At 64.4% G+C, this 17,976-nt stretch overlaps 2 protein-coding genes across 6 annotated transcripts in view; both read right to left on the reverse strand.

Annotated features, from left to right (window-relative positions):
• Window positions 1-11,548, reverse strand: part of PNPLA6 (patatin like domain 6, lysophospholipase) — a 15,071-nt gene extending 3,523 nt beyond the window's left edge. Inside the window, exons 1-31 of one of the 3 annotated variants that reach the window (XM_074530172.1) lie at window positions 11,410-11,548; window positions 10,216-10,278; window positions 10,078-10,137; window positions 9,664-9,739; window positions 9,484-9,566; window positions 9,184-9,284; window positions 8,762-8,914; window positions 8,392-8,551; window positions 7,961-8,041; window positions 7,537-7,665; window positions 7,377-7,457; window positions 7,170-7,278; window positions 6,998-7,084; window positions 6,817-6,914; window positions 6,416-6,616; window positions 6,085-6,162; window positions 5,766-5,971; window positions 5,279-5,410; window positions 5,079-5,202; window positions 4,890-5,003; window positions 4,563-4,638; window positions 4,337-4,477; window positions 3,983-4,046; window positions 3,744-3,912; window positions 3,351-3,533; window positions 3,150-3,268; window positions 2,727-2,883; window positions 1,997-2,113; window positions 1,848-1,917; window positions 1,194-1,310; window positions 824-940 (exon numbers count right to left, since the gene is read on the reverse strand). In XM_074530172.1, coding sequence (XP_074386273.1) covers window positions 824-940; window positions 1,194-1,310; window positions 1,848-1,917; window positions 1,997-2,113; window positions 2,727-2,883; window positions 3,150-3,268; window positions 3,351-3,533; window positions 3,744-3,912; window positions 3,983-4,046; window positions 4,337-4,477; window positions 4,563-4,638; window positions 4,890-5,003; window positions 5,079-5,202; window positions 5,279-5,410; window positions 5,766-5,971; window positions 6,085-6,162; window positions 6,416-6,616; window positions 6,817-6,914; window positions 6,998-7,084; window positions 7,170-7,278; window positions 7,377-7,457; window positions 7,537-7,665; window positions 7,961-8,041; window positions 8,392-8,551; window positions 8,762-8,914; window positions 9,184-9,284; window positions 9,484-9,566; window positions 9,664-9,739; window positions 10,078-10,137; window positions 10,216-10,248 — 3,436 coding nt within the window. In that variant the 5' untranslated portion in view covers window positions 10,249-10,278; window positions 11,410-11,548. The remainder of the gene's footprint in view (window positions 1-823; window positions 941-1,193; window positions 1,311-1,847; window positions 1,918-1,996; window positions 2,114-2,726; window positions 2,884-3,149; window positions 3,269-3,350; window positions 3,534-3,743; window positions 3,913-3,982; window positions 4,047-4,336; window positions 4,478-4,562; window positions 4,639-4,889; window positions 5,004-5,078; window positions 5,203-5,278; window positions 5,411-5,765; window positions 5,972-6,084; window positions 6,163-6,415; window positions 6,617-6,816; window positions 6,915-6,997; window positions 7,085-7,169; window positions 7,279-7,376; window positions 7,458-7,536; window positions 7,666-7,960; window positions 8,042-8,391; window positions 8,552-8,761; window positions 8,915-9,183; window positions 9,285-9,483; window positions 9,567-9,663; window positions 9,740-10,077; window positions 10,138-10,215; window positions 10,279-11,409) is intronic. The other 2 variants (XM_074530173.1, XM_074530174.1) reach the window with 2 other exon arrangements.
• Window positions 11,549-12,341: 793 nt separating this feature from the next.
• On the reverse strand, window positions 12,342-16,815 carry S1PR2 (sphingosine-1-phosphate receptor 2). Of its 3 annotated transcripts, none has more exons than XM_074530183.1 (2): window positions 16,714-16,815; window positions 12,342-14,409 (listed from the first exon to the last, which is right to left on the reverse strand). In XM_074530183.1, the coding sequence occupies exon 2, from the start codon at window positions 14,351-14,353 to the stop codon at window positions 13,292-13,294; it is 1,062 nt and encodes a 353-aa protein (XP_074386284.1). In that variant the 5' UTR covers window positions 14,354-14,409; window positions 16,714-16,815; the 3' UTR covers window positions 12,342-13,291. The 3 variants fall into 3 exon arrangements, with proteins under 3 accessions (XP_074386284.1, XP_074386285.1, XP_074386283.1); XM_074530184.1 differs by having other exon boundaries at window positions 12,342-14,500; window positions 16,714-16,797; XM_074530182.1 differs by lacking the exon at window positions 16,714-16,815 and adding an exon at window positions 15,332-15,665.
• Between the last annotated feature and the right edge of the window lie 1,161 nt (window positions 16,816-17,976).

Here is a 17,976-nt window from a genome sequence, read left to right on the forward strand (position 1 = left end):
AAGACGCCACCAGAGTCACCCAACGTGGTGGGAATGAGGCTGCAGGATGGAGGAAGATTCCCCAGCACGTGGAGGGGACAAGGGTGACCTCCCAAGGCCACCAGAGGTGACACAGAATGCCCAGAAGAGGCCTGGAGAGGACATCAAGAGATGGAAGGAGGTGAAGGAGGATGGAAAGGACATCTGGAGATGGGAACATCCAGAGATGGACAAAGGTGGCCCAGGAGGTCACCAAGTTCACCCAGCGCAGGATGGAGACCGAGCTAGGGGAAGGATGGAAACCGCCCAGGAAAGGACCTGGGGCCAGCACCAGAGGTGACAGCAGGAGGTGACACCAGGAGATGACACCAGAAGGTGACAGAGGGTGGAGATGCCCCAAGAAGCTGACCAGCACTGAAGACATCAAGAGATGATGGAAGAGGGATGGAAGATAGATCCTGTGCATGAAGAAACCTGGAATGTTCTGGAAAAACTGCCTGGCATGGAAAAAGCACCAGGAGATGGTGGAAGATGTATGGATGAATCCTGACCAGGAAAATCCACGGAGTGTTCTGGAAGAACTACCCAACAGGGAAAAGGCGTCAAGAGATAAAGAAAGACAGGTGGATGCTGCACATGGAAAACCCACCAGGAGAAGATGGAAGATGGATGGATCCTGACCATGAAAATCCATGGAACATTCTGGAAAAACCACCCAACACAGAAAAAATCCACTGCCAGACAGGAGGTGGCCATCCCTCGCCCATTGATGCCGCCAAACCGAGCCAGAGGCGTCCCCGCTCCGCCCTGGCTGTGTCCGTCCGTCCGTCCACCCCACACTTGCCTGGCAGGTTGTTGATGTACCCCCCGTCCATCAGGAGGTTGCCGTCCTTGGGGTCGCAGAGCGGGGGCAGGTACCCCGAGAGGGTCATGCTGGCGCGCACGTAGCGCCAGAGCGAGCCTGCGCCGGCCGGAGCGGGACGGGAAACCGGGAACGGAACCGGGAAACGCCGTCAGCACCGGCACCCGCCCTCGCCGCTCGCCCTGCCCGCGCCGGGATTGTCTGCGCCCCACGGGTCGGCCCCGTGGCGGGCAGAGGAACCCCTCTGGCGCACCCTGACCGGTGGTGTGGACACTCTGGACGTGGTTTTGGGGTGGTTTTTGGTGTTTTTTGTGGTTTTTTGGGAGGTGGCCCCGGTGAGCGAGGTGCTGACCTGGGACATTGTTAACATAGCAGCCGTCCACCAGCCAGTGGCTGTCCTTGGGGTCACAGAGCGGAGGCAGGTAGGGGCTATAGGAGGCACTGGCTCGGACGTAGCGCCAGAGGCTGCCTGGGGACGGAGAGGACACAGTCACGGCCACCGGGGACCGCGGGGAGGGACAGACGGACAGATGGACAGACAGAGGGACGTTGGCAGCCAGCAGTGCGGGGAGGGGGCTGGGTTAGAGGGGTCAGCGGGGATTAGTGGGCGTTAGAGGCAGCAGGGTGGCTGTGGACGGCTCAATGTCCCAGGTGAGCTCCAGCAAAGGGCAAGGACAAGGGGCAGCACGACAATGGTCCCAACCACCACCGCCGTGTCCCCATCACCATGTCCCCACCACCGCCACCACGTCGCCAACACCACCGTGATGTCCCCACCACCAGCACCACAATGTCCCCACTGCCACCACCATGTCCCTGCCCAGCACTGCCACCATGTCCCCATGCTGCACAGGGGGTTACTGGGGTTAGTGGTCAGCAGCGATGTTAGCACGTCGTGCAGCCCCAGCTGTCCCCTCCCCTCCCTGCTGATGTCCCCAAGGTGGGGTCAGCAGCTCCTGGTGGCTCAGGAGGCCACCCCTGCCCCGTGTCCCCAGGGAGCTCTCACCGTCCGTGTGCACCCGCATGGCCGAGGCCGTGATGTCCGTGGTGACATTGAAGTAGGGCAGCCACAGGTCCTGCAGGGACGGCATGGGCTGGGTGACACCATGGGGACATCGGGGAGGGGGCCGGGGGGGACATCCGAGGGGGACACACCTCGATCTGTTTGTCCTGGAAGACTCGGTTGATGCTGGCGTTGAAGGCCGAGCCCGAGAACATGGAGGTGATGGGGTAGGTGAGGTCCAGCACGGTCTCAAAAACAGAATTCATGCCCTGGGGAGGAGGAGGAGGAAAAACAGAAAGACAAAAGGAGCAGGAAGGAAATGAAGAAAGAGGAGGAAAAAGGAGAAGGAAGGAGATGAAGGAGAAGGAGAAAGGAGATGAAGGAGGACGAAGAGCAAAAACAGGAGAGATGAGTAAGGACAAAAACAGGAGTTGAAAAAAAAAGGGGGAAAAGGGAAAAAAAAGGAAGGAGGAAGAAAAAGGAGGAGAAGGAATAAGAGAAAAAGGAAAAGGAGATGTAAAAGGACAAAGAAGAGGAGGAGGAAGGAGAGAAGGACAAGATAAAGAACGAAAAAGCAGAAAGAAAAGGAGAAAAGTAAGAGGAATAAAAAGGAGAAAAAGACAAAGAAAAACGATCAAAAAAAGGCAAGAAGAGCAGAAAAAGCAGAAGAAAAGAAAATGGAACAGGAAAAGAGAAGAACAGAGGAAGAAGGAGGAGGAGCGGGGAAAGGAGAAGGAAGAAGAGCAAGAGAAAGAAGAACAGGAAGAGGCCAGGTTAGACCCAGCGGGGTAGAGCTGGGCACAGGCTGAGGGTGTCCCTGGGGTGGGCATGTCCCTGTCACCCACCCTGGCCCACTCCCATGTCCCTGTCCCTGTGACCCACCCTGGCCCACTCGCGGGCGCGCTGCTTGGTGCGCACGGCGCTGCGCTCCTCGGCGTAGAGCGCACCGATGAAGGCGCCGATGGAGGTGCCCCCCACGAGGTCAATGGGGATCCCCGACTCCTCCATGGCCTTGATGACCCCGATGTGTGAGCAGCCCCTGCGGGGGAGAGTGCAGGGAAAACGGGGATAAATCAGGGGCTGTGGGCACTGTGGGGCTGGGAGATGGGCCTGGGGACACGGGGGACATGGGGACACGGGGTACAGGGATATGGGGATAGGGGATATGGAGACATGGAGACACAGGGACATGGGACACGGGGACAAGGACACAGGCCATGTGAACAGGGGGACACAGACCATGGGGATATGGGGATATGGGGACAGGGACACAGGACAGGGTGACACGGGGACAGGGTGCCCCACCTGGCGCCGCCGCCACCCAGCACCAGGGCGATGGTGTTGCCGGTCAGGACGCGCGCCAGGCGCGAGAAGTCGCTGTGCCGGTCGGCACTCTTCTCAAACACCTTCTCGTACATCTCCCGCTGCAGGGCGGGGACAGAGTGGGTGACAGTGACAGCGGCCACCCCTGGGGAGGGGCTGGCAGCCAGGGGAGGGGACACTCACCAGCTTGGTGGGGCTGCGGCGCGAGAAGACGCGGCGGGGGCAGCGGAGGTGCAGGTGGCCCGAGCACCAGCTGCGCATGTTGAGCCACTCGACCGTGCGCGCTGGGCCGGTGCCGTCCTCGCGGTGCAGCAGCACCAGCTGCTTCAGCGCCCGCACCGCCGTGTTCTCCAGCATCTGCTCCAGCTGGGGGGGCACCAGCACCAGGCTACATCGCCCCCTGAGCACTGGGACACCCCCAGAGATGGGACATGTCCCCATGTGTCCCCATGTGTCCCCATGTCCCCCTGTCCCAATATCCCATGTTCCTGTGTCCCACTGCCATGTCCTTGTCTCTGTCCCACCTCTCCCAGGGCCGGCTCCTGGTCGTCCCCCATGTCCCTGTCCCTGTCCCACCTCTCCCAGGGCCGGCTCCTGGTCACCCAGCCCCACGATGAGCACGCAGTCGGCCTGGCGGATGCAGCGCAGCGTCCAGGGGGTCAGCGTGCAGTCGGTCTGGTAGAGCACGATGCGGTGCAGGTCCTCCTGCTGCGCCAGCCAGCCGGACAGACGGTACTCCTGGATGCTGCCCGGGGGCACAGAGTGGTCAGCGGTGGCCTGGGGGACGTGGCCACACTGCTGACCAGCCTCGTTACCTCTCCAGAGCTGAGGAGCCCAGGCGGGCGCGGATGATGTCGCTGGTGAGGAGCAGCGTGGGGCCTGCGGAGGTGGGGATGTGGTCATCTCCAGGCCATGGTCACCACCATGCCATGGTCACTATCGTGCTGTGGTCACCACGCCATGGGGCTATAGTCACCACCATGCTGCAGTCACCATCACACCATCAAGTTTTGGTCACCGTGCCATGGCTGCCACCATGCCATCATCACTCTCATGGTGCCCACCACAGCCAAGACCATCCTGTGGGGCTGCGACCATCACCATCCCAGGTCACCAGGGTGCCACAACCCGATGGTCACTGCCATGGTCAGTTTCCCATGGTCACTCACCGATGGCATTAAGCGCATGCTGCAGCTCCAGCGTGAAGGCCGCCATGGGCACCTCGTCACACACAGGCAGCACAGCCACCGTGGACAGGTTGCTGGTGGGGTTGATGGGCTCCGAGCTGGAGGTCATGCCCAGGCCAGGCCCTGGGTGGACACAGAGGAGTGGACACACTGCTCTGGTGACGGCCACCAGCCCCGCAGAGGCCACCCTGTTGTCCCCAGGTCCTACCTGCGAAGGGCCCGCGGAGCTGCTGGAGGTTCCCCAAGATCTTCTGGCTCAGGAGGTGGATGAGGCGGGTGACCACCTGCGGGGACAAGGACAAGGATGGCCATCAGACGTGGCAGAGACTCAACACTCCAGAGTGTTCTACAGCAGTCTTTAGGTGCCACCACCACTGCCTGTCCTTGGAGACCTCAGGTGCTACCACCCCTTCCTCCACTCTCCTCCTCCAACACCTTCGTTAACTCCTTAACTGAAGTTGGTTTTAATTAGAGTCACAGCCACCAGCCAGGCCGTGGGGACACGAGGACACCCCTGAGGGACCCCCGGGGGTACCTGTGGGTATCGGCGCTTGATGTTGTTGAGGGTCCCCTCGGGCAGCTTGGCCAGCTCCGTGTCCCTCACCGCGTGCACCGTGGTGGCCCGGGGCTGCCGTGTCAGCGCCTCCACCTGCAGGACCAGGCCATGGAGCCACCCGAGGACGTGTCACCACTGTCCCCAGGGTGTCCCCAGGGTGACACTCACCACACCCACGAGGTCACCGCGGCCGTACTCGCCCACCAGCTCCTTCTTGCCGCTGCCCTTCTGGATGACCGAGCGCAGCCGCCCGTTGAGCACGATGTAGGTGCAGTCCGACTTGTCCCCCTGCCTGGGGACAGCAGCACCTGTGGCACCCCTGGTGGCCCTCCCCAAGCCCAGGTGGACGCCTGGGAGTGGTCACTCACCTGTAGAGTGCCCGGCCGGCCTCCACGGCCATCCAGTCAATGGCAAAGTCCATCTGGCGCACGAAGGGCGACATGCGGGCGGCCACGGTGTGGGCTACGCTCAGCACCACGCTGGGCTGCTCCCGCATGATCCTGGGGGGGGACAGGGCACCGTGGGGACCCCAAAATGTCCCCTCTGAGGTGGGGAACCCCACAGAGAACCCCAGGGAGGAGGGGAACTACCAGGATCATGGTGGCCTTGCTCAGGACATTCCAAAATTCCACCCTGGGGCTGGGAACATTCACTGAGGAGATGTTCTGGTGGTGTAACCATCCCAAAGAGATTTGGGACCACCCCAAAGTGGTGGAGAACCACCCCAAAGAGATGTGGGATCCCCAAGGTCACAGCGAGCACCGCAAAGCAATGGAGATCCACCACAAGATGATGGGGACGCACCCACACCAGGTCCTGGTGGCTCCCCAAGGACACCAAAGGACATGGACTCACTCGTAGAAGTCAGACTTGGAGATCTTGAGGAAGGTGCAGTCACGGTTGGCCTTGATGGTGAAGATGAGGGGTTCTCCAGTGAGCACAGCCAGCTGTCCCACCAGCTCTCCAGGATGTGTCACGAACAGGCACACGTCCTCCTCCTTGTCGATCATGCGCTGGTACACGTGCAGGCACCCCCAGAGCACAAAGTGCAGGCTCACGTCCTGCCAGAGATGTCCCCTGTCACCTGGGAGGTCCCACCAGCACCACCATGGCGTGTTCTTCTGGTTCTGGGGTTGTTCTGCCCCACCACAAGGTGAGAGTCCCCAGCACCCACCTGGTCACCCTGGCGGGCGATGACCGTGCCGCCCTTGGCATGGTGGAGCAGGACGCGGTTGTTGAGGAGAGAAGGGTCCTGGAAAGGAGAACAGGACCATTGTGGGGTCACCATGAGGGGATGGGATGGCCAGGATGCCACGGGGACAGAAAATGACCAGGAGGCCATGGAGGCCACCATGAGGAGATGGGAACCCACCACAGAGCGATGATTGGGGACCCCCCTGAAGTCATGGGGACCACCCCAACGTGATGGGGGACCACCATAAAGGTGACTAACACCACCGCGGGGGACCACCAGGAGCCCACCAGGAACCCATCAAAGCCCTCACCTCGATCTTCATGAGCTTGATGAGCTCCCGCTTGGCCTCCTCGAAGATGTCGCTGGTCTGGCGGCTCTGGTAGGGCCCGAAGGGACATGGCCCCATCCCTGTCCCCGAGGCTGTGTCCTCTTCATAGGAGCTGTAGTGGTAGACCCCCGAGGGCTGCTCCTCCAGCGTCACCGACTTGCGCTCCTTGGGCTCCTGGGACACCTGGGGGGAGATTTGGGGGGGCATTTGGGTGGGATTTAGGATGGGATTTGGGGTGGGATTCAGGGTGGGAACTAGGGGGAAATAGGGTGGGAATTGGGTGGGATTTGGCAGGGGGGAATTTAGGGCGGGATTCGGGGTGGGAATTAGGGGAAATTTGGGTGGAATTTGGGGTGGGATTCCGCACGGATCCCCCCCCGTACCTGCCCGAAGGCGCCGGTGCTGTCCTCCTGCAGCGACACCGAGATGCGCCCGCGCTCGTAGGCCATGTCGAAGTCGGAGCGCGGAGCCTTCTGGATGCCTGGGCGGGGTCACGGGGGTCACCAAACAGGGACAAAGCCACCCCAGGGTGACAGCCACACCCCTGGGAGGGCTGGCACCCACCAGAGATGTCCACGGGCATGGAGATGCAGCGGCTCAGCAGCGGTGGCGGTGCTGGTGTCTCCAGGCCATTGGCTTTCATCAGCTCAGCTGCAGGATGAGATTCCCCAAAACTGAGCACGGAGACCCCAGAATTGCTCAGGGTGGGGGTTTCAGGACCCTCCTGGGGCCTCACCAGTGTCCCGGCCCTCGTCAGTGCTGCCCAGGTTGCGCTTGCTGTGCCGGACGGGGCTGGTGCGGGCGGCGTGGCCAGGCTGAGGGAAGAGCCGCAAGGGCTGCGTGTCCTGCAGGGTCGGGGACAGACGGACATCAGAGGGGCTGGGGGAACATCAGAGGGAGCTGACCCAGCCCAGGACCCCTCTGAATTTCAGCCTGAACTCACGTGGCTGAAGAGCTCGTTGGTCAAGCCCAGGTAGTTGTGCAGGGCCAGGAAGGTGACGCGCTGCAGCCGCACCATGATGATCTGCAGGGGGACACAAGGCCACCGTGGGTCCCCTGCCACCCCAAGGGCCCTCCCGGGGGTCCCCCAGAGCCCAGCTCACCTGCACCACCCTGACCAGGCTCTCGGGGTACTTCTCAAAGACAGCTGAGAAGGCCTCGACCGGCAGGCGCAGCACCGTGGAGTCCTCGGCGGCGCGGGCACACACCGTGCGGTACGGCCGCTGGTGGCCCTGGGGACACCGTGGGGTCAGGGGACACCTGGGGACAGCTGGGGACTGGGCAAGGGCAGGGGTGGCACTGGGGTTTTGTTTGGGGTGGCCACAGTTGGGCTGGAGGAGTTTGGGGACAGTTGTGGTTGGTTTTGGGATGGCCACAATTGCGTTGGAGGGCTTTGGGGACAGCTTGGGCAGGCTGGGAACAGTCACCACTGAGCTTAGGGGAATCTGGGGACATGCCAGCTGGGCATGGCAGTGTTTGGGGACAGCCCCTACAATGTCCCCAAGGCTCTGGGGACATGGCTGGTACCGTGATGACGTCGAGGATGCTGAGCAGGCTGTGGACGCTGTCCCCAGGGAACACCTCCTTCATCACCGTCTCCTTCCCGTCCTGCTGAGACACAGTCCGTGTCCCCAGGTGTCCCTTGGGTCTCCAAGAGTGTCCCCTGCCTGTTCCCTATATGTCCTCAAATGTTCTTGAGGTGTCCTTGGCATGTCTCTGAATGTCCTTGGGGTGTCTCCAGGGTGTCTCCAGCTGTTTCTGAGTGTCTCCAGGGTGTCCCCTGGGTGTCCTTGAATGCCCCTGGGGTGTCCCTGACTGTGTCTGGTGTCCCCTAGGTGCTCTTGGGTGTCCCCAGGTGTCCCCTGTGTGTCCCTGGCTGTCCCCAGATGTCCTTGGCAATCTCCTGCATATCCCTGGCTGGCCGTGGGCTGTCCCCCGTGTCCCCAGGTGTTCCTCACCGCCTCGGTGAGCAGCAGCTCCAGCTTGCCCTCCTGCAGGACGTAGATGCTGCTGTCGGGCTGGCCAGGGCGGAACACGTCCTCGCCCTGCTGGCACTGCTGGAACACCATGTGCTTGCACAGCTCCAGGAACAGCGGCTTCTCAAAGTGCCCCAGCACCCTGCGGGGACAGCCAGGTCAGCAGGGGGACATGGGGACACTGCAGGGACAGCAGGGACACTGCAGGGACACCATGGGGACAGCAGGGACAGGTGGACATCCCGACCCCAGAAATGGCTCCCGACCCCATAAATGGATCCCGACCCCATAAATGTCTCCTTATGCCCAAGGACAGACCCCAGCCCCACGGACAGACCCCGGCCCCGCTCACCGGACGTTCTTGAGCATGTAGAGCACCTCGGAGGGCAGGTGAGACGAGGCCACGTCGAACTCGGTCAGGTCGGCCTCCAGCACCGAGGGCGGCGGCTCCTTCAGCTGCAGCGTGGGCGGCTCCTTCTGGATGCGCAGGAAGCTGGCCGAGACCCTGGGGACAGATAAGGGACAGTGGGGACAGTGTGGGGACATGGGGACAGCGCCATGGGACAGCGTGGGCGGCTCCTTCTGGATGCACAGGAAGCTGGCTGAGACCCTGGGGACAGTGTGGGGACAGTGCCACGGGGACAGCAGGGACACAGCAGGGACACAGCAGGGACATGGGGACAGATCGCGATCCCATGACAGATCCCGACCCCACAGACAGACCCACAGACTGATCCCAGCCCCACACAGATCCCGGCCCCGCTGCCCGCTCACTTCTTGGCGATGCTGAGCATCTTGAGCTTCTTGCGGGTGCGGGGCCGCGCAGTGCCACTGGCCGGGGTGACATCCACCAGCGATGACGTGGACTGGGACACCTGGCACAGCGGGGACAGGGACACCGTGTCACTGCAGGGCTGCCACCCCCAGTGCCACCTGAGGGTCACCTTAGGCACAGTGCCACCCCCAGTGCCACCCCTGGTGCCACCCTGGTGCCACCCCGGTGCCACCCAAGGGTCACACAGAGCCACCCACAGTGCCACCCCGGTGCCACCCCCAGTGCCACCCGAGGGTCACCTTACGCATGATCTTGCGGCTGTAGAACAGGACCTTGTCCCTCTTGCGGAAGCGGTAGCGTGGTGGTTCCTGCGCGGGGACCTCTGGGGACACACAGGAGGGGACACCATGAGGGGACAGCACTGTCACCCCTGTCCCCAGGGCCAGCCCGGGGGGTGGCACTTGTCACTTGTCACTCACTCTTGTGGCGCAGCCACCAGCCCACCACGGCCACGGCCATGACGGTGACGCAGAGGGCCAGGAGGGTGCCCAGCACCTGCAGAGGGACAGGCGTGTCCCCAGATTGTCACCACCTTGTCCCCAGTGTCCCCAAGGGATGGGGACAAGCGCAGGGGGTGGCGCTGCCAGGGTGGGAGGGGTGTGGCTGTGCTGGGGACCGGGATGTGTCACCAGGGAACAAGGCTGTGTCCCCTCAGGGCATGCTGAGCAGCAGTGGGGATATGGAGACACTGAGGACATGGGGATATTGGGGACATTGGACACATTGGGGACATTAGGGACATCGGGGACATGGGGACATTGGGACCCTGTCGCTGGGGACACTGGTGACATGGGAACACGGGGACATTGGGGACACAGGGACATGGAGCTCACCACGTGTGTCGGGAGCCGCTCCCGGCTGAAGACGGCCAGGAGCCCCCTCAGCACCGAGCCCTGCGGGGACAAGGGACAGCTGAGCCCTCCCTGTGTCCCCAACCCTGGGGACACCAGGGTGACAGGGACGGGTCCCACCTCGGCCTCCTGCTGCGACTCGCTCTGCCCCATGGCCGGGGGGGGCTGGGCCGATCCAAAATCCTGCCAGAAACCGGGAAAACAGGAAAAATGGGGGAAAACGGGACAAAACAGGAAAAAGGAGCAGTCAGTGACACGTGGTGGAACTGAGGGACGTGCAGTGACAAGTGGGTGACACCCAGGTGCCACCTCCCAGGCCAGGTGTCCCCAAAGCACTCAGGGACAGCGAGTGGCCCAAGGGGACACTGGCGTCCCCTCCCTTGGGGACAGGAACCGTTGCCTTGTGCCAAGGCCACCAGGCACTGTCACCCGTCTCTGTTGTCACCCCATCAGTGCCACCACCGGGCCAGGCCCTGCTGTGTCCCCGCTGTCACCCTGCCGCCGTCCCCGGTGTCCCCCTGTCCTTCCCAAGGACACCCCAGGCAGGCGACAGCTGGCATGTGTCACCCCCCCCGGGGCCTGGTGACACCCCCAGGTGACAACTGCCCCCCTCATTGTCCCCAACAGCCCTCCCCAAATTAACCCCCCTGAGGCTTTATTGCCCCCCTCCCAAACTTTATTGCCCCCTCATGGTGTAATGCCCCCCCTCATCTTTCTTGCCCCACCTTATCTTTATTGCCCCGTTATCTTTACTGCCCCCCATTCTATTGCCCCACTTTCTTTATTTTCCCCCCGTCTTTATTGCCCCCATCTTTATTGCTCCCCCTTATCTTTTTTGCTCCCCCAAGCCCCTATTGCCCCCACAACCGTTATTGCCCCTCCCGGGGCCGTTATTAGCCCCCCACGAGGTAATTTCCCCCCTCACATCCTAATTGCTCCGTCACAAGTTACCCCCCCCAGGCCCTTATTTGCCCCTCCCCGGGCTGTTATTACCCTCTCATTAATTACTTACTCCTTGCATCTTAATTGTCCGCCCATGAATTGCCCGTCCCAAGCCGTTACTGCCCCTCCCATGCCGTTATTGCCCCCTCCTGTGCCGTTATTGCCCCTCCCGGGCCGTTATTGCCCCCCCAGGCCCCGTTGCCCCCCCCGCCCCCGCCTCTCGGTCCCCTCGCGCGCCCCCCCGCCACTGCCCTCAGACCCGCCCCCCCCAAAACCTTCGCTCCCCCCGGACCCCCAGAGCCGGTAAAGCCCTCCCGGGCCCCCCCCCCAGAGCCGGTGAAGCCCCCCCGGGACCCCCCGGCCCCCCCTCACCGGCCGCCGGTCTCGCCCCGCTCCGGCCCTGGCGGCGGCCGCGGCCCCCGCGCGGTCATGGCCCCTTTAAGGCCGCCCCGCCTCCTCTATGACGTCACTCATCTGCGCCAAAGCCGTTGCGGCCGCGCAGCCATGTTGGGAAGGTCAAACAGCCGTTCTCCAACGCGGCCGGGCGCCATCTCGGGTGTGGCGTGTGAGCGTGACGTAGCTGGGCGCGACAGCGCGGGCGCGTGGGGCCGTGAGGGGTCGCCCCGGCGCCATCTTGGGGGTGGTGGGGCAGGAGGGAGGGGACACCCCAAAATTTGGGAGGAGGACATTGAGGGGACACTGCCAAGGGGAGGACACCCTAAAATTTGGGAGGGGGCGACACCTTCGGGTCTGTCCCCATGGGTATCCCGGGGGGATGAAGAGGGACAGCCCTGTCTAGCTGCGGCTACCCCGGGGTGGCACCTGCTGCCACCTTGTCCCCGAGGCTGGTGGCAGCCGTTGTTACTCTGGCCACCCCGGGGTGACAGACGCTGTCACCTTTGCCGCGCCACGGCCAACCCCTGGGTGTCACCCAGGGCCACCCCGGCGGTGACAGCCCCGCGGTGCCACCGAGCCCCCAAAGGCGGGAATTCCCTGTCCCCAAAGGCGCCGGGTCACGGCGGGGACACCGCGACGGCGCCGTCCCCGCGGGGATGGGGGGCAGGAAACGAAACCCCCCTCCGCGTTTCCTCTTCCCCCGGCAGGGAGGAAATGAATGGGGACAAATCGGGGTTTGTGGGGGATGTGAGGTGACAAAGTGACAAAGCGCTGGGCTGGGGACAGGGGAGTGGTCTCCACGTGTCCCCCCTTGTGCCCAGACCCACCTGAGACGCTCAATTTTCCCAAATTCCAACCAGGAAAATTCCCCCCACACACCAAAATTTGGGGAAAGACGCAGAAACAGCTGGAAAAAAAAAATCATTTAATTCAACCGGGGGAGGATTTTGGGGCAAATCCCGGGGATTTCGGGGGGGCTCCCGGCGGATCCGGCCGCACTGGGATGAGCCCCCGGCCCCGCGCACCAGCGCGGGGGAAAATCCCGGATTTCGGGGGTCCCCGGAGCATCCCCCGGGGTTATCCCGGCCTGTCCCGGTGGGAACGCGGCGGGAGCCGCCCACGGGCCGGGAGGGGCCCCGGGACTCGCCCGACAGGTCTGGCGGCGGCCCCGGGGCTCGGGCAGGGCGTGGGAAGGGCCTCACGCGTGTCCGGGCACACGGAGCGCCCGCGGGGACAACGATGGGGACAATGGGGACGGCCCCGGGGGGGGGGGGGGGGCCAGGTATGCATCCGTACCTGGGGAAACGCGGGGGAACCGCGAGGAACCGCGCCGCTCGTACCGTGGGGCGGCCCTGGGGCAGCCATGGGGTGGCCGTGGGGTGTCCACGAGGCTGTGGGGCCTTGGGGTGGCCGTGCAGTGGCTCCAGGGTGGCCTTGGGGTGGCCTCGCAGTGTCCACGAGGCCATGGAGTGTCCATGGAGTATCCACAGGGTGGCTGTGGGGCCATGGAGTGGCCCCAGGGTGGCCATGGGGTGACCTTGAGGTGGACATAGCGTGTCCCTAAGGTGGCCATGGGGCCATGGGGTGTCTATGGGGTGTCCATGGGGTGTACACAAGGCCATGGGGTGTCCATGAAGTATCCACAGGGTGGCCTTGAGGCCGTGGGGTGTCCACAGGGTGTCCAAGGGATGTCTATGGGGTGTCCATGGGGTGTCCATGGGATGTCCAAGGAGTGACCATGGGGTGACCACGGGGTGGCCATGGGGTGTCCATGTCACACCCCCCGACCCCACACTGCACTCCCCTACCCACAAACCCCCCCAATCCCCCCATGGTCACCTCCACCCCGCTCCCACCCTCACACAGACGTGGTGCACTCGCGGGTCAGCGGCACCGTTGGCAGCTCAGTGGCCGGGCCGGCCGGAGCCCTGTCCAGCGAGCTGGACGTGCGCAGCGGGACCCCCGCCCGGCCAGGGGGCTGCCCGCGGCCCCGGGCACGGCCGCAGCAGCAGAGCACGCGCAGGAACTCGCCGCGCATGTCCTTGCTGCGCAGCATGTAGATCACCGGGTTGGCTGCCGAGTTGAGCGTGGCAAAGGCGAAGAAATAATTGGCGCTGTAGAGCACGCGGCAGGCGCGCACAGGGCACGAGGCGTCCATCAGGAGGATGATGAAGGCGGGCAGCCAGCAGACAATGAAGGCGCCCAGCACGATGGTGACGGTCTTGAGCAGCGCCAGCGTCTGCGCCGAGGCGATCTCGGCGTGGCTGGAGCGCACGATGCAGTAGATGCGCGTGTAGAGCCCCACGATGGCCATGAGGATGAGCGTGAAGATGGTGGTGACGAAGAGCACGTAGCGCTTGGAGTAGAGCGGCAGCACGGTGGAGCAGTCGCCCAGGTCGCTGATGCAGTTCCAGCCCATGATGGGCAGACTGCCGACGGCACCGGCGATCACCCAGCAGGCGCCGATGAGCAGCACCATGCGGCAGCTCTTGTCGCTGCTGTACACCTTCACCTTGGTGATGGCCACATGCCGCTCGATGGCGATGGCCAGCAGGCTGAACACCGAGGCCGCCAGCGTGGCGAAGGCCGTGCCCTCGCGCACGAACCACTGCACGGGCGTCAGGCTGAATGTGGTGCTGCCCGACAGCAGCGTGTTGGCCATGAAGGCCGCGCCCGCCAGCAGGTCCGAGGCCGCCAGGTTGCCGATGAAGATGTACATGGCCAGGTGCAGGCGCTTGTTGCGGCAGATGGACACCAGCACCAGCAGGTTCTCCAGCACGATGAAGCAGCAGAGCACGACGATGAGCACGGAGCCCACCCAGCGCGAGGGCGCCACGGCCTCGCCCCCGTCGCCCTTGGTGAAGTTGTAGTGCTCGCGGATCTTGTCGCGGTTCCAATATTCCTTGTAGATGCTCCCCATGGCGGTGGCGGGGGGCAGAGAGGAGGACGAGGCTCAGCGCCGCCGGGACATGGCTCCTGGGGACGGAAATGTCACCTCATTGTCACCTTTGTGCCGCCAAGAAGACCCTAGGGTGACCTGAAGCTCAGCACCACCAGGACATGGCTCCTGGGGAGGGAAATGTCACCCCATTGTCATCTCTGTGCCACCAGGTACACCCCGGGGTGACAGTCGGTGTCACACCCCGTTTGTCACACCCAGGTGTCACCCAGGGCCAGAGGGGTGTCACCCACTGGGGTGGCAGGAGGTGACACCAGGTGGTGGCAGGAGGTGACACCGGGGTGGCAGGAGGTGACACTGGTGCGGCAGGAGGTGACAGACACCCCGGGGGGAATGGGGTGGGGCGCCCGGGGGGGTGGGGACACCGGGGATGTCACCGCCGGGTCCCCGTGTCCTCCCTCACCCCCGGTCCCCAGATTTCGGGACGGGACCCCCGGTTAGGGCTCCCCCCGCTCCCGCCCTCCCGGTTCCTCCTGTTGCGGGACTCCCGAGGGTCCGGACGGGACCGAGGGCCGGAGCGGGGGAAAGAGCCCCGGAGCCGTCCCGGTACCGGCGTCGGTCCCGTCCCGGTGCTCTCCCGTCCTGGTGCAGTCCCGGAGCCTCCCTGGTACCGTTCTGGTACCGGAGCTCCCCCGGTGCCGTCCTGGAGCGGTCCCGGTACCAGAACTCCCCCGGAGCGGTCCCGGAGCTGCCCCGGAGCCTCCCCGGTCCCGTCCCGGAGCCGTCCCGGTACTAGAACTCCCCCGGTGCCATCCCGGAGCCGTCCCGGTCCCGTCCCGGTACCAGAAGTGCCCCGCTCCCGTCCCGGAGCCCCCGGTGCCGTCCCGCCACCGCCCGGTGCCTCGCGCAGCCGCGCCCGGTGCCGGGACACCGCCCCAGGCTCCCGCCGCCCCAGGGACCCCCCCAGGACCCCTCCGGGCAACCCCCGGAGCCTCGTACCGGTGCCGGTGGGAGCCGCCGGTGCCGGTCGGAACCGGCATGGAGCATCCGCCGCTTCCCCTTCCCCTCGGCCGCCCGCCCCCGACTCGGAGCCGGCCCCGGGCGGAGCCAGCGGGGGGAACGGGCGGGGCCGGGGGCGGCGGGACCCCCGGGAATGGCAGACCGGGATCCCAAACCGGGAATGGCCCCAGGAACGGCCCCGGGATTGCAAATCGGGATCTCAAACCGGGATCTCAAACCGGGATCCCAAACTGGGAACTGTCCCGGAATCCCAAACCGGGATCCTAAACTGGGAACGACCCCAGGAACGGCCCCGGGATCCCAAACCGGGACCCTAAACCGGAATCCCAAACTGGGAACGGCCCCAGGAACGGCCCCGGGATTGCAAATCGGGATCTCAAACCGGGATCTCAAACCGGGACCCCAAATTGGGAACTGCCCCCGGGATCCCGAGCCGGGAATTGGCCCGAGAATTACTTCGGGAATTGCCCCGGGACCCTGAACCGGGAATTGCCCCTGGGACCGGGACTGGGAATTGCCTCGGGATCCTGAGCTGTGATTCAGCACCGGGAATTGCCCCGGGATCCCGAACTGGGACCGGGGTCCTACCCCGGGGAATCGCACCGGGATCCTGAGCCGGGGGTGCCGCCCCGGGATCATCCTCGGGATCATCCCGGGATCCGTGCCCTGGAATCCGCCCGGGATCCATCCCCGAGACCCTCCCGGGACCCTCCCGGGACCCCCGCCCCCTGAGGGGGAGGGGGCGGCGGGGGGGTGACCGGGGCCGCCTGGATCCCGAAATATCCCGGAGCAAATTGGATCAGCGCGGACAAAGCCGAGCTTAGAGCCGGGTTTAGCCGCGGGGGCGGCGCCCGCCGGGGCCGGGAGGGGCCCCCGAGACCCCCCCAGACCCCCCAGAGCCCCCCCAGAGACCCTCGAGACCGGACATGCGCGTGGGGGGACACGGGGACAAGGACCCCCCGGCCGGGCGCTTTCACCGCCGGGATTTTGGGGACCCTCAGGGCTTTGGGGAGCCCCCACAAGGACAGGACCCCCTCGCTCCCCGCCAGCTGCGAGCCAGATGTTGGCATGGCCGAAACAGCTGGGCCGGGACAATGAAGGGGGGGGACAGCCGGGGGGACCCCCACCCGTGGGGGTGGCCTTGAACCCCCCCCCAACCATGGGGACCCCCCCAATGTGTCCCCCCCACCCTTGGGGACACCCCCGAGCCGCCCCCAAACCTCCCCCAGACCCCTCCCCGCGCTTGGGGCCGCTCCGGGGGTCCCGTTCTGAGCCCCCCTCCCCAAGTCGGGGGGTCCCGGGGGTGAGGGGATGCTCGGGGCGGGGGCACGGGGGTCTCGGGGGGGTTTTGGGGCTCTTACCGGTCCCGGGGCCGGTCCCGGCAGCGCTGAGCGCCCGTCCCGGGTCCAGCATGAGCGGGGGCGGAGGGGCGGGGCTGGGGCGGGACCACACCCTCGAGGGGCGGGGCGACTGTGTGACAGACCCCCCCTTGGCTGGGACCCCCCAAGATGGGGAGGGGGACCACAAAAAACAAAAAAAAAAAACCCACAGAAAAAAAAAAAAACTAAAAAACCAGCCCAAAAAACAGCAGCCCCCCCGCGTGTGTCCCCCCCATTTTGGGTGGGTGACACCCCCAAAATGGGGCGGGGGGGGAGACACACAAACGCCCCATCCGTTCTTCTTATTCGTCCCCCTCCTCCAAGAGGATTCTGGGAGCTTTTTCACAATTTTGGGGACTTTTTGGGGGCTGGAAAAACTTCCCGGACTTTCCAGGGCTCGTCCCGGGAGGAATTCGGGGGTGGGGGGAGGATGAATTATTGGGGGGGGGGGATTTGGGGGGTTGGGAAGGGCCCCTTCCCCCAAAAAAAACAGAAAAAATCCCCAAATTTTGAGCGCTGGGAGGGGCCGAGGGGCCGGAGAAGGGATTTAATGAATTTGGATTTAATTGGAACCAGGCGCGGGGTCGGGCTGGGGTGGGCGGGATGAGCCCCCCCTTCCCCCTCCCCAATCCATGCGGAATTCCCGCCCCCGGACCCCCGGGATCGGGCGGGGCTGTGGAAAAAGAGATTGGGGGAAAAAAAAGGGGAAAAAAGGATTCCCGAATTGTCCCAACAATCCCGGCCCCGCGAATTCCGGGTGGGAATTTGGGAGAGACCCTCGGAGTGGGGTGGAGACCCCCCGAGGGGGAAATGGAAAATGGGAATGGGAACTGGGGACAGGAAATGGGAATGGGGAAATGGGAACTGGGAATGAGAACTGGGAAATGGGAATGGGAAAATGGGAATGGGGAAATGGGAATGGGGAACGGGAACTGAGAATGGGAACTGGGAACGGGACCAGGCGGTGGGGCTGGGATGGGGAACTGGGAAGGAACAGGGACACTGGGAATTGGCACTGGGAAGGGACAGGGACACTGGGCAGGGACACTGGGAAGTGGCACCGGCACTGGGAAGTGGCACTGGAGAGGGACAGAGACACTGGAGATGGCACGGGAATGGACACTGGCACTGGGGAGGGACAGGGACACTGGGAATGGACACTCGTAAGGGACAGGGACACTGGGAATGGACACTGGCACCGGGAAATGGCACTGGACAGGACGGTGGCACAGAGCAGGGACGGTT

Source organism: Zonotrichia albicollis, chromosome 32, assembly GCF_047830755.1.
Source record: "Zonotrichia albicollis isolate bZonAlb1 chromosome 32, bZonAlb1.hap1, whole genome shotgun sequence".
Classification (NCBI taxonomy): domain Eukaryota; kingdom Metazoa; phylum Chordata; class Aves; order Passeriformes; family Passerellidae; genus Zonotrichia; species Zonotrichia albicollis.